Source organism: Nycticebus coucang, chromosome 8 (genome assembly GCF_027406575.1).
Source record: "Nycticebus coucang isolate mNycCou1 chromosome 8, mNycCou1.pri, whole genome shotgun sequence".
Taxonomy (NCBI): Eukaryota; Metazoa; Chordata; class Mammalia; order Primates; family Lorisidae; genus Nycticebus; species Nycticebus coucang.
The window spans coordinates 108,623,791-108,636,911 of NC_069787.1; the positions used below are offsets into that span (position 1 = coordinate 108,623,791).

At 41.2% G+C, this 13,121-nt stretch overlaps 1 protein-coding gene across 1 annotated transcript in view; it reads left to right on the forward strand.

Annotated features, from left to right (window-relative positions):
- Positions 1–12,112, forward strand: part of GRK7 (G protein-coupled receptor kinase 7) — a 33,118-nt gene extending 21,006 nt beyond the window's left edge. Inside the window, exons 3-4 of the mRNA XM_053600777.1 lie at positions 5,538–5,812; positions 11,467–12,112. Coding sequence (XP_053456752.1) covers positions 5,538–5,812; positions 11,467–11,803 — 612 coding nt within the window. The 3' untranslated portion in view covers positions 11,804–12,112. The remainder of the gene's footprint in view (positions 1–5,537; positions 5,813–11,466) is intronic.
- Positions 12,113–13,121: the final 1,009 nt, after the last annotated feature.

Sequence of the window (13,121 nt, forward strand, 5' to 3'; positions counted from 1 at the left end):
ATTTAAAAGGCAATATGGCATTTATGAAATAAGAACGATGCTATAAAACAAGGAACATTCAAAGAACAAGGACACTTGGAAATAAAAACTATGTAAATACGTTTGCAGAACACCATGGACAAATCTCAAAAATATGGGAAACAAAATAAATCAGACACGAAGGACTATCTACCATACAATTCTATTTACATGAAATGCAAGAACAGACAAAACTCGTCTCTGGTCACAGAAGTCAGAAAGTGGCTGCCTGAGAAGTGGGAAGGGGAGTTGCTTGAAAAAGGACAGAAGAGGACTCTCCGGGTGGGTGGAAGTGTTTTATATCTTGCTTGGGTGGCATTTATGGGGTTGAATTCAATTACCAAAATTTGTTGATGTGAATCTCTAACATCTCTAAACATTATTGTCTACTAATTATATATCAATAAAACCAGATTGACAAAAATGAAAAGTTTAAGCCTCTAGGCCTAGCCATCAATTTACAGGAAAGTTAAAGAACGGAAGAACACGTCAAATGACACCACAAAATGCAGTCAGCAAAATCCTACTGTGCAAAATGCTACAGTTTGGCCAGTTTTGTTTTTTTTGTTTGTTCAACAATATTTGCCAGGATGGAGAAACAAAGAGAGGAGTCACAACTAAAAGAGATTTGTGAAACATACCCATCAGTCACATTGTATGTACCATATTTGACCGAAATTTAAACAAGCTGTTTTAAAAGTTTACAGGACAACTGGATACGTGTAAACATCTACTTATTGATAATATTAAAGAATTGTTATTTTTTAAATAACGGTATTGTCGTGCTTTGCTTTGTTTTTAAGTGGCCTTACCTTTAGAGATTCACAGTGAAGGACAAATGGTAGAATGGCTCAGACAGTCAAAGGCAGGGGCAGTGGTGGGAACATAGTGAGACAGGACTGGCCCTGTGCTGGTGATGTTGAAGCTGGGCGTAAGTACACTGAGTTTATTATTCTAGTCTCTCTTCTTTTGTATATGTTTGAAATTTCCCATAATTAAATACTTTTTAAAAAAGTCGATGAGTCAGAGAAAAAGTAGAGGAAATCTTCCTCTACCACCCTCCCCCCGAAATAAGAAATAAAAGACAGATGTAGGAGATAAAAGCAGAAGATGAGAAAGAAGGGCGGTGCCTGTGGCTCAAGGAGTAGGGCGCTGGTCCCATATGCTGGAGGTGGCGGGTTCAAACCCAGCCCCGGCCAAAAAACCACAAAAAAAAAAGAAGATGAGAAAGAAAATGGACAAATTCAGCATTTCAAAAAAATGAGAAGAGACAAAATGGAAGAGCGAAAATGGTCAAAGAAATGATATGAGAAAATGTCCCAGTCCAGACAGCCATTGGTTGAAAAGACAGCCAGCACCATGGAGATTTAGGACGTTGGTGCGCTGGGCCACAAACTTCATACACCTTCCTACTTTACTGCTTCCCTCTGTCTCGGGGACAGCTCCCTGCCAGCAGCACATCTAGGCCGAGTCATCCCTCCACGATTCAGAACTGGGTGAAATACCACGTAGTGGAATATGGAGCCTTCATCCCTGGCAGCTGCTCATGGTCTGGTTGATGTATCTGGCCATAGAGACAAATTAGCTTTTCGGGTGGTCCACGACCAGACCAGTGTAACCAGGAGCTGGGAGGGACTGGATGGCTGAACTCGGCCTCCTCCACTCTCTCCTGCGGCTCTGCTGTGGCTCCTTCCAGAAAGCCCCTTGTTTCTGATGAGCCAGCAGCCAGCCTGGCATCACATCCCGCTTCCTGCACTGTTTTTTCCCCTCCATGTTCTATTATAAGCAAAGTTGAAAGAATTTCACAGGGAGCACCTCTGAAATACTCATTACCTAGAGCTTATCATTGACATTTTTAACAGCTTTATTGAGGTATAGTTTAAATACCATATAATCCACTCATTTAAAGTGTACTAGGTTTTAGTGTATTTGTAGGGGGTTGAAAACATTACCACAATCAATTTTAGAACATTTTCTTCCCTGCCGAAAGAAATGCCATACTCTTCAGCGGTCACTCCCACTTCCCTGCCCTTCCAGCCCTAAACTACCACTAATCCATTTTCTGTCTCTATGGAATTGCCTGCTTTGGCCATGTCCCGTGAATGGGATCATATAATCTATCGTCATTTGCGACTGGCTTTTTCTATTCAGCATAATGCTTTCAAGGTTCGCCCATGTGGTAGAACGTGTTAGTGCTTCATTCCTTTTACAACAGAACAATATTCCCTTATACACCGTTAATATCTTACAGATTAGCTTTATTACATGTCTATTCATCTATCCACCCTCTAACCTTTCGTTTAGTTCATCTCTTATCTTTTATGTATTTCCAAATAAGCTCACTCCCTTTTTCCTAACCTTCCACGTGTTCAGCTTGCTCACCTCTCCCACAAAACTCTTATCATCCCCCTACAGGCAAAGGAGGCTGGAGATGGTGTCTTTAGTTATCTGGCCCCTATAGTAGAAAAGGGGAGGCTGGGGATGGATTTTGCTACCCTGGCATGTGGAGTTTCTCGCTCTTATTTACATCTCTCCCTTCAGACCCCTCCTGCCATAACCTCCCACAGATCCTATATTCCAAAAATGCCAAATTCCTTCAAGTTCCCTAAACACCCCACATTTTTTTGATCTTCTTATCTTGCACATGCTCATTGCCTGGATGACAGATTTTTCACGATTCAGCTCAGCCATGGCTCTCCAGTGAGCATGCACAACACACACACAGAGACACACACACACCCTTAGGCCTCCTTGCTTCACACTTTTCATTATGATATTTACTCTGCTTTATTGAATTAACCTTCTGACCCCTCTGTCTCCACCAGTCTCCTCTAAATCCTCAGGGGCAGGGGACAGGCCTTATATGTCTTGGTATTCCTGGAACTCACTGCAGGGCATGACTCAGTAAATGTTTGTTGCATAATGAATGGAAAACATCTAGTCACAATCTTTACTGTTGTTTATTTAACAAAAATTTTGTTGGGCATGCACCACGTGAGACTCTGTGATAAGTGCCTGAATTTGGAGACAAAGATGAGTAAGAGTAGACCCCTGGGCCCCAGAGGCGCCTACAGGATCCTTTTGTCTGGACAAATGCAAAACTGGACAAGACGCCAAGACAGCAGATGTAAACCGGGACTGTCCCGGGCACACCGGAACACATGGTCACCCAAATTATATACCAGCTTCTCTGAAGGCAGCAGTGCCAGGCTGACTCATGCCCAGCCTGTTAGACACTTCCAGAATGACCTTGTACAGGCCAATTATTCTTCATTAGTACTTGGATCACTTGTTTTTTCATTGTTGTTATCCATGTAGAAATTATCCAGAAAATTTCATATTCCTAAAGCATTACATATACTATGTACCTAAAAAACACCACACAAACAGCTAAACACTTTCCAAAGTGCCCCTTTAAAGTGGAGGAGGTCTTTCTAGAGGTCTTGCCCCCAGGCCAGAGTGCAGTGGCCGTTCTATCCAACTACAGCAGTGGTTCTCAACCTTCCTAATGCTGGGAGCCTTTAATACAGTTCCTGTGGGTTGTAACCCACAGGTTGAGAACCGCTGATAGAGCCTTCAACTCCTAGGCTCAGGCAATCCTTTTGCCTCAATCTCCTGAGTAGCTGGGACCACAAACACACACCACCTTGCCGGGCTTTTCCAATCTGTTTTGATACGCTGAAACGCATAGTTGTAATCAGTGTGTGACAAGCATTATGTATATAAATTTCTTGGAATTAAGAATAAACTCTGATTTGTTGTCTTTATTGATGGGCCTTTGGGTATTTCTAGCTTGTGACCATTATGACCAATGGAATTACAAATATCTCAATATGGATTTCTTTTTCTTTTTTCTGAGTCATTTCTTATATGCACATACTCATAAATAAAATAATCTGGTGGAAAGATATAAAGCATTTAATACCTTTAGTCTCCATTATTCTCTGTCATATTGTTCTCCTAAAAGGCTGAATCAATTTTCTGAGCACATTTATCTGTTTTCCAGTCTGTCAATAATTTAAATTATCATTCTTTATGTGACAATAGAAGCGATGGTCATTTTAGGGTGTTCATTATTTGTATTTTTAATTGCTATAGAGGTTATTCATCGTCTTTAACCAACAGCAGCCATATAGTTTTTGTGAAACATTTTCTAATGTACATATATACTTTATGATTACAAGGTATGTTTTAGGTGTTCATTAAATAACCTGTTGAATAAATGAGTGCATTAAAATTGCATGTAGTCATCAAAAGACAGATGCTGCATAATGCCACTTGTGTGAGGTACCTGAAGGAGTCAAATATTGAGACAGAAAGTAGGATGGTGGTTGTCAAGGGTTGGGGGAAGGAAAATGGGAAGATGTTGTTTAATGAGCACAGAATTTCAGTTTGGTGAGATGGAAAGAGTTCAGGAGATGGGTTGTACAACAGTGTGAATGTACTTCACACTACTGAACTTAACACTAAGAAATGGAGAAGATGGTAAATTTGATGTGTGTTTTACCATTTACATCACAAGTATACTACCACAAATGTAGGTGTACATGCAAATATATATTTAACCCAATGATCATTTGGCAGATATAGTCAGTAGAAGTGCACCTACAATATGGAGTCATGCATGTTAAATGAGATTTCATGTGTGAAATTTTCTTGATTAAAAGGGCAATGTTCATTATTCACTGCAGAGCCTGACAAGCAGAGAGGTATGATATTCATATCATTACATATCAAATAGAGTAAGAAGCATCGTAAACTAAATCAAATTATGTGAGTGTCAAATATTAGTAATAAAGTGCTCAACTTTTAAAAATATAACTTTTAAAAAGTTATATTATTGGCTGGACAAAGTGGCTCACGCCTGTAGCACTCTGGGAGGCTGAGGCAGGTGAATCATTTGAGTTCAGGAGCTCAAGACCAGCTTGAGTAAGAGCAAGACCCCATATCTACTAAAAATAGAAAAGCTAGCCAGGCATGGGGGCACATGCCTGTAGTCTCAGCTACTTGGGAGGCTGAGGCAAGAGGATCTCTTGAGCCCAAGGGATTGAGGGTGTTGTGAGCTATAATGACACCATGGCACTCTACTGAGGACAACAGACTAAGACTTTGTCTCAAAGAGAAACAAACATATTATCTATGAATTACAAAAAGAGGCAGAGCTTAGGAGATGTTAGAGATATCAACTTGAACTTTTCATCTTAAACAGAGGTGAGGAGACTAGGAGAGGCTAAGTGATTTTCCCACTTCAAGAGCAGCCACATGTCCCTTTAATAAAGACTTCAACAATTCTTTGTCTCATTGGCCAGAAGGGATCACATTGCCTCCCCTGACTACACCAGAGGCTGCTGGGAAAGCAGAGAAAGAATAGGATAGACACGTGGCTACCCCAAACAAATTAGGGTTCCCTGAACCAGGAAAGAAAAGGAGAGTGAGTATTGAGTAGACAACCAGCAGTGTCTGCTGCACTCACCTTGGTGTTTTTGTTTTCTTTTGTTTTTTGATTTGGGATGTTATAGGCTGGAACCAATGGGTACATGGCTCCTGAAATCCTCATGGAAAAGATGAGTTATTCCTATCCCGTGGACTGGTTTGCAATGGGATGCAGTATTTATGAAATGGTTGCTGGACGAACACCATTCAAAGATTACAAGGAAAAAATCAGTAAAGAGGATCTAAAACAAAGAACTCTGAAAGAGGAGGTCAGATTCCAACATGATAACTTCACAGAGGAAGCTAAAGATATTTGCAGACTCTTCCTGGCTAAGAAACCAGAGCAACGCTTAGGAAGCAGGTAAACTACCATACAACACAGATGACTGCTAATATCAGCATTGTCCACTGTGATTTCGAAAATATTTTAGATGTGTGGCAAAGTCTTGGAATTAAATATTATTATTTTCCTTTTATTATTTGCATAGTGTATGGTTAAGTATTTCTGATATTTTCAAACATGATGAGCACTTGATATAGAACAATTTCCAAGATATACAAGTATGCGCGCACATGTGTGTGTGTACATATACATATGTATATAATTTTTTTTTTTTTAGAGACAGAGTCTCACTTTGTCGCCCTTGGTAGAGTGCCATGGCATCACAGCAACCTCCAGCTCTTGGGCTTAGGCGATTCTCTTGCCTCAGCCTCCCGAGTAGCTGGGACTACAGGCACCCACCACAACACCCAGCTATTTTTTTATTGAAGTTTGGCCAGGGCCAGGTTTGAACCCACCACCCTCAGTATATGGGGCTGGCGCTACTCACTGAGCCACAGGTGCCACCCATAAGCATATATTTTAAAGTGAAAAAATGAGATGCAAAACAGCTTGCATTAAACAAGAAAAGAGAGAGGGTGGCACCAATGGCTCAAAGGAGTAGGGTGCCAGCCCCATATGCCGGATGTGGCGGGTTCAAACCCAGCCCCGGCCAGAAACTGCAAAAAAAAAAAAAAAAAGAAAAGAGAGAAAAAGAAGAATGTCTAATTCAAATTGTTGTACAGAATATTTCAAGGAGAGTATGAAAAGAATTTATAGGATTAGTTACTTCTGATGAAGGGAAATTGGGGGCTGGTGACAGGGATGCAATTAAGGATTTTCAACGTCTACCCCTATTGTCTTTTGAATTTTTGAGGCATGTGAATGCATTATCTATTTAAAAATGATTAAAATAAATGGCTTGGTGCCTGTAGCACAGTGGTTACTGCACCAGCCGCATATGCCCAGGCTGGCGGGTTCAAACCCAGCCCAGGCCTGCTAAATAGCAATGACAACTGCAACAAAAAAATAGCCAGGCATTGTGGCCAGCGCCTGTAGTCCCAGCTACTTGGGAGGCTGAGGCAAGAGAATCGCTTAAGCCCAAGAGTTGGAGGTTGCTGTAAACTGTGATGGCACTGCACTCTACTGAGGGCAATGTAGTGAGACCCGTCGCAAAAGAAAAAAAATTTTTTGAAAAACTATCCAGGTGTCTGGTAGGTGCCTATAGTCCTAGCTAGTTGGGAGGCTGAGGCAGATGGATCGCTTGAGTTCAGGAGTTGGAAGTCACTGTGAACTATGATGACGCCATGGCACTCTATCCAGAGGGACAGAGTGAGAGGCTGTCTCAAAAAAAAAAAAAAAAAGATCTTCTATTATCTAGACAGTGTTAGGGAGAAAATTGAGAGCTTTATATTCACAGACATAAATTCATGCTCCAGCTCTGCTATATATGGATCATTGACTCAAGCAATTGAATTACTTTCTCTGAGTCTCAATATCCTCATATATAAAATGGGGGCAGGGAGGGTTATGGATGTAATGGTTAATTTTATGTGTCAACTTGGCTAGGCCACGGTACCCAGATATTTGGTTAAACATCATTCTAGATGCTTCTGTGTACTTTTTTGTTTGTTTTGCTTCAGTGTAGTTTTGTTTTTTGTTTTGTTTTTTTTTTGCAGTTTTTGGCCAGGGCTGGGTTTAAACCGGCCACCTCTGGCATATGGGGCCGGTGCCTTACTCTGTTGAGCCACAGGCGCCGCCCTCTTCAGCGTAGTTTTTAGATGAGATTAACATTTAAATCAGTAAACTTTGAGTAAAGCATATTACCCTCTATAATGTGGGTAAGTTTCATCCAATCAGCTGAAGGCCTTATTAATAGAAAAAGATTGATCTCCCCAGAGGAAATGGGGATTCTGCCCATTGGCTTCAAACTGCAACTCTTCTCTGGGTTTCCCGCCAGCTGGGCTACCCTGCAGACTTTGGACTTGCCAAGCCTCAGCAATTGTGTGAGCCAATTTCTTAAAATAAACTCTCTCCCGGGAAGCGCCTGTGGCTCAAAGGAGTAGGGCACCGGCCCAGTATACCGGAGGTGGTGGGTTCGAACCCAGCCCCAGCCAAAAAAATAAAAAATAAAACCCAAAAAACTCTCTCTCCACACATCATCAGGGATAAAACACTTTCTCTCCCTCTTATGTTCAGTTTTGGGGAGATGCAAATTAAACTTACAAAAGACAGATTTGCAAGACAAAGACAGATTTTTATTCACATACATAGGTAAGCATTTTTTCAGAGAAATGTGACCAGCAGACAGAATTTAAGGCATACATACCATCTCAAAAGAGGAAAAGGAGGCGGAGAAGGTCATTTACGGGAAAACAAATGATTTCTTGGTGGGAGGAGGGAGAGAAAGGATACTTATGGAAAAAACGAATGACTTTTAGGAAAGATAAAGGGAGATAGGAGATGTGATCGTTTTGTGACGATCTCTGTGTGACGCTGATGCCCTCTGTCTCCAGTTATTATCTTCCCTATTTTCAAAACTCCAACTCCTGAGGAAGGGATTTGTGAAGACAGTTGAGTTCTTTGGAGCTCTGCTTTTAGCTAGGTGGGAGGATTTATACCATAAATTTGTTGATTCTCAAATAATTCTTTTCACTCAAAATATTTCTTTTCCACAGGGGTACACTTGGACCCCTTCAAAATCCTGTGGTTCTTCAACATTTCTCTGTAACACCCTAGCAAATACAGTGGGATATTGTGGGATATATGTAAAGGTTGATATAATGTATATTGGAAATTACTCAGTAGGTGCTAACAATAATTATTAATTTGTTCTAATGGCAGTATCTGATAATATTTTAACTAAACCATGAGCACGAATGTCTGAAATTACTTGGATCGAATTTTCAAAATCTAAAACATACATGCAAATATAAAATTTACAACCATAAAGTACTATGATTTCAAACTTATCTCTCATCTACAAGCAGTTGAATTACTCTGAACCTTCCAAGTAATTGCCATTGGAGTTTTCAGAAGACGGCTTTAGAAGAGCCTTAGCTCTAAATGTTCAAGCATGCAGGCAGGCTTTTAATTTTTGACCTGTTTTCTTAAAAGTAGCCAAAATCCACTCATAATAACTTTCAAAGCATGGCAAATAACCAACCTAACTAGTGAGTATTTTGAAAATAGATGGAATGCTATACTTTGGAAGAAAATAATGGAACTAATTTTCCTGTATTGATGGACATAGATTCTAGCATTACATTAATAAGGTCAGAACAGTCTATGTTATGATAACAAGCAAACCCCAAAGCCTCAACAGCTTAAAATTTTTTTTTTAGCTTAAAATGTCTTTTTTGTTTTGTTTTGTTTGAGACAGAGTCTCACTTTATCGCCCTCGGTAGAGTGCCGTGGCATCACACGGCTCACAGCAACCTCCAACTCCTGGGCTTAGGCGATTCTCTTGCCTCAGGCTCCCGAGTAGCTGGGACTACAGGTGCCTGCCACAAGGCCCGGCTATTTTTTGTTGTGGTTGTTGCAGTTTGGCCGGGGCTGGGTTTGAACTTGCCACCCTCAGTATATGGCGGCACCCTACCCACTATGGGGCTGGCACCCTACCCACTGAGCCACAGGTGCTGCCCTAGCTTAAAATGTTTTAAAACTATTATTTCTCATTCACACAAAGCCCACTGGCACTTTAGGGCGAAGAGACCCTGGCTGCTTCCATCTACAGCTGTATGGGGACTTCTGGGCAGAAGTCGTGGTGGCAGAAGAGAGAACGCAGGAAAGTTTGGGGGCGTTCTGCTGCCTCAGCTAGCAAGTGACACACTTTACATGCCAGGACACACTTCTGTTGACTAGAACTAGTCCTCAGGTGTGCCTAAGGGCAAAGAAGCTGACAAGTTTTGTGGTCTGTGTGCCCAGGAAGGAGAGGCAGACGGGATGTGTGACCACTGCTCATCACTAACATCTCCATTTTCTTGGTCCTCAAGTTCAGGGAGTAGCAGAGGAAACAGGTACAATAGCAGAGTCCTCAGGGAAGCAATCTGCTCATATGACCCCCCCTAAAGGGACCACCGCCCATTCAGCCACCTCAATTCACATGCTTGAAAATCTATCTCAATATTCTATAAGCGCACTCTGGATTTATGAAATGAAATACTGACAAACTTCCTCAGGAAAATGACACTTGAACGCACTGGATCATTGCCTGAATCTGCTTCACTAAGCAAAGGCTTTTTAATAAAGCATCAGCTGTTGTGACTATTTTGAAGAAGACTCTTTATAACATTAGAGAAAAGCCAGATAAAAAAACAGCTGTTTGCCAGACACAGTGTCCGACATCTATAATCCTAGCACTTTTGGAGGCCAAACCAGGAGGATTGTTGGAGGCCAGGAATTCGACACCAGCCCGAACACCACAGTGAGACTTCATCTCTACAAAAAACAGAAAAGTTAGCTGAACATGGTAACACGTGCTTGTAGTTCCAGCCATGTAGGAAGCTGAGGCAGGAGGACGGCTTGAGTTTGAGTTTGCTGTGAGCTATGAGGACATCACTGCACTCCAGCATAGCACGGAGTAAGACCTTGTCTCAGAAATAAACACACTCCAAAAAAACAACTGTTCAGCGAAAGAGAAAAGCTTCCAACATTTTTAGTCCAACTCTGTATTTTTTAAAAGTTTGTTCAAGATAAGATAGCATTGGGTTAATGTAGTAGACATCCTCCAAAGCCAAGGCCTAGACAGCATTTTACACGGCTTTTACTTTTTTTTTTTTTTGAGACAGTGTCTCACTATGGGTAGAGTGCTGTGGTGTCACAGCTCCCAGCAACCTCCAACTCCTGGGCTTCAGTGATTCTCTTGCTTTAGCCTCCCAAGTAACTGGGACTACAGGTGCCCACCACAACGCCCAGCTATTTTGGGGGTGTAGTTGTTATTATTATTGGTTGGCAGGCCCGGGATGGGTTCAAACCCGCCAGCCCCTGTGTATATGGCCGGTGCCCTAGCCTCTGAGCTACAAGCACCATGCCTACAAGGCTTTTAAAATGAATTAAAGGGCAGCGCCTGTGGCTCAGTCGGTAGGGCGCCGGCCCCGTATACCAAGGGTGACCGTTTCAAACCTGGGCCCCAGCCAAACTGCAACCAAAAAATAGCCGGGCTCTGTGGCAGGCGCCTGTAGTCCCAGCTACTCGGGAGGCTGAGGCAAGAGAATCGCTTAAGCCCAGGAGTTGGAGGTTGCTGTGAGCTGTGTGAGGCCACGGCACTCTACCAAGGGCCATAAAGTGAGACCCTGTCTCTACAAAAAAATAAAATAATAAAAAAAATAAAATGAATTAAAAACTATTCTCCTTCAGTCACCTCTGAAGAGGATTATTTTCTTTGCCTTTTTGCACAGAAGCCAAAAGCTTTTCTGAGCATCTTGTAGGGCTCCAGGCAGGATCAACTACAATGTCTTCATTAATAAAAGATGAAAAAATAAATAAATAAAAGATGAAGACCACTGAAGTTTGGGGTAGATTTGATTCTGAACAGTCAACACAGCAGAGCAAGAGCAAAAAAAACCGTGCAAGTCTGTGAATTTGTGTTTCTCATGTATTACAAGAAAAGAATGCTGCACACTTTGTATTGTTAGAACATTTCCTATTTTGGTTTGTTAACTATGTCTCAGGCTGATCATCTCCTTTCTTCACAGAGAAAAATCTGATGATCCCAGAAAACATCCTTTCTTTAATACCATCAACTTTGCTCGCCTGGAAGCCGGCCTAATTGAACCCCCATTTGTGCCAGACCCTTCGGTGGTTTATGCCAAAGACATCGCTGAAATTGAAGATTTCTCTGAGGTTCAGGGGGTGGAATTTGATGACAAAGATAAGAAATTCTTCCAAAAATTTGCAACAGGTGCTGTCCCCATAGCATGGCAGGAAGAAATTATAGAAACAGGGCTTTTTGAGGAACTGAATGACCCCAACAGACCCAGAGGTTGTGGGGAGGGTAATTCATCCAAGTCTGGTGTGTGTTTGTTATTGTAAATTGTTTCTCTAGCAGGCAAGCAGCAGCAGTCTTGCTGACATAATCCTTGAATGTTCCTAACACAGAAATCTGTTGAAAATGGGCTGATCAATTAGGAGGGACATTGTAACCACAAAACAGTGCAGAGGGCAGGCAAGCTGACGGCTAGGACATGTTTTCTTTTCTTTTCTTTCTCTTTCTTTTTTTCATAAAGATGCGTAAAGTCTCGGTTTTCTCTGAAGGCTGGCAAAAGGAACACTCAGGTTTATTTTGATAAACTAAAATCACGAGCCGTTCACCATCACGTTCCTGTGAATGACGCAAAGTCCTAGGAACAGAGAATGGAACTTTGTGGTGTACCCAGAAAATGAGCATTTGCAATTCTCAGTAAATAATCATTTTAGTTTTTCTTTGTTTATATTCTTTCTTCCCTTCATCTTTCTGTATTTCTTTTGCTTCTGTACTTACAAAAAGGATTTCAAAGCTGGAAATAAACATTCCTGATGTCCCTTTAAGAAGGAGTGAATTGCAATAGTCTGGCAATATTTCAGATCATAGAATAATTTCCAGTTTCACTGACAGCTTCTTTTTTACTTTTTGAAATAATTTGCTATCGTAATGTTGAAGCATTTTAAGTGTAAATATCCATGAAGTCTGTGAATGAAAGTATTTTGTAAGTTTAGTTGAGTCCTTTAATTCATATGCTACAAATTGCTTACACTTATAACACCATATACCATTTGTTCCTAAATCTTGCTGAACTTTGGAATCATCCAGGGATATTTTAAAATATTATGCCTGGCTCCCACTCCTAGACAGTCTGACCCCCAGCCCCAGGTATGGGGTACATTCAGGCATTTAGATTTTCAAATGCTCCCCATGTGATTCTAATGTGCACCAAAATGTGGGAGACACTGCCACATACATTTAAATGTTGCTATATATGGGTCCTTATTTTGGTGGCTCAAAACTTCACTCATACATTTTGATGGCAACCATTCAAATATCCATCCCCAAAGTATATAATTTTAGCAAGTGCAGTATAAATGAAACTGAAGATAATCTATTCATCTTGTGTATTTCTCCTGTCCTTGCAGATGTTAGTTCCTTGCACATATCTTTAGAGCTAGGTCTCTCAGCTACTTTAAGGCCCAAAGGAGACGTATGGGCTTAGAAATTGAACAAACAGTCATCCCCATTTCAAGCGGCTGCCCAGCCAACATTGTATTATAGAATACTTCTCAAAAGCACAGCCAAAGTGAGAACCCTAAATTTGCAAGGAAAATTTGGGACCCAAATATAAATCTGGGTGATATATTAATATTTAGGAGGAAAATA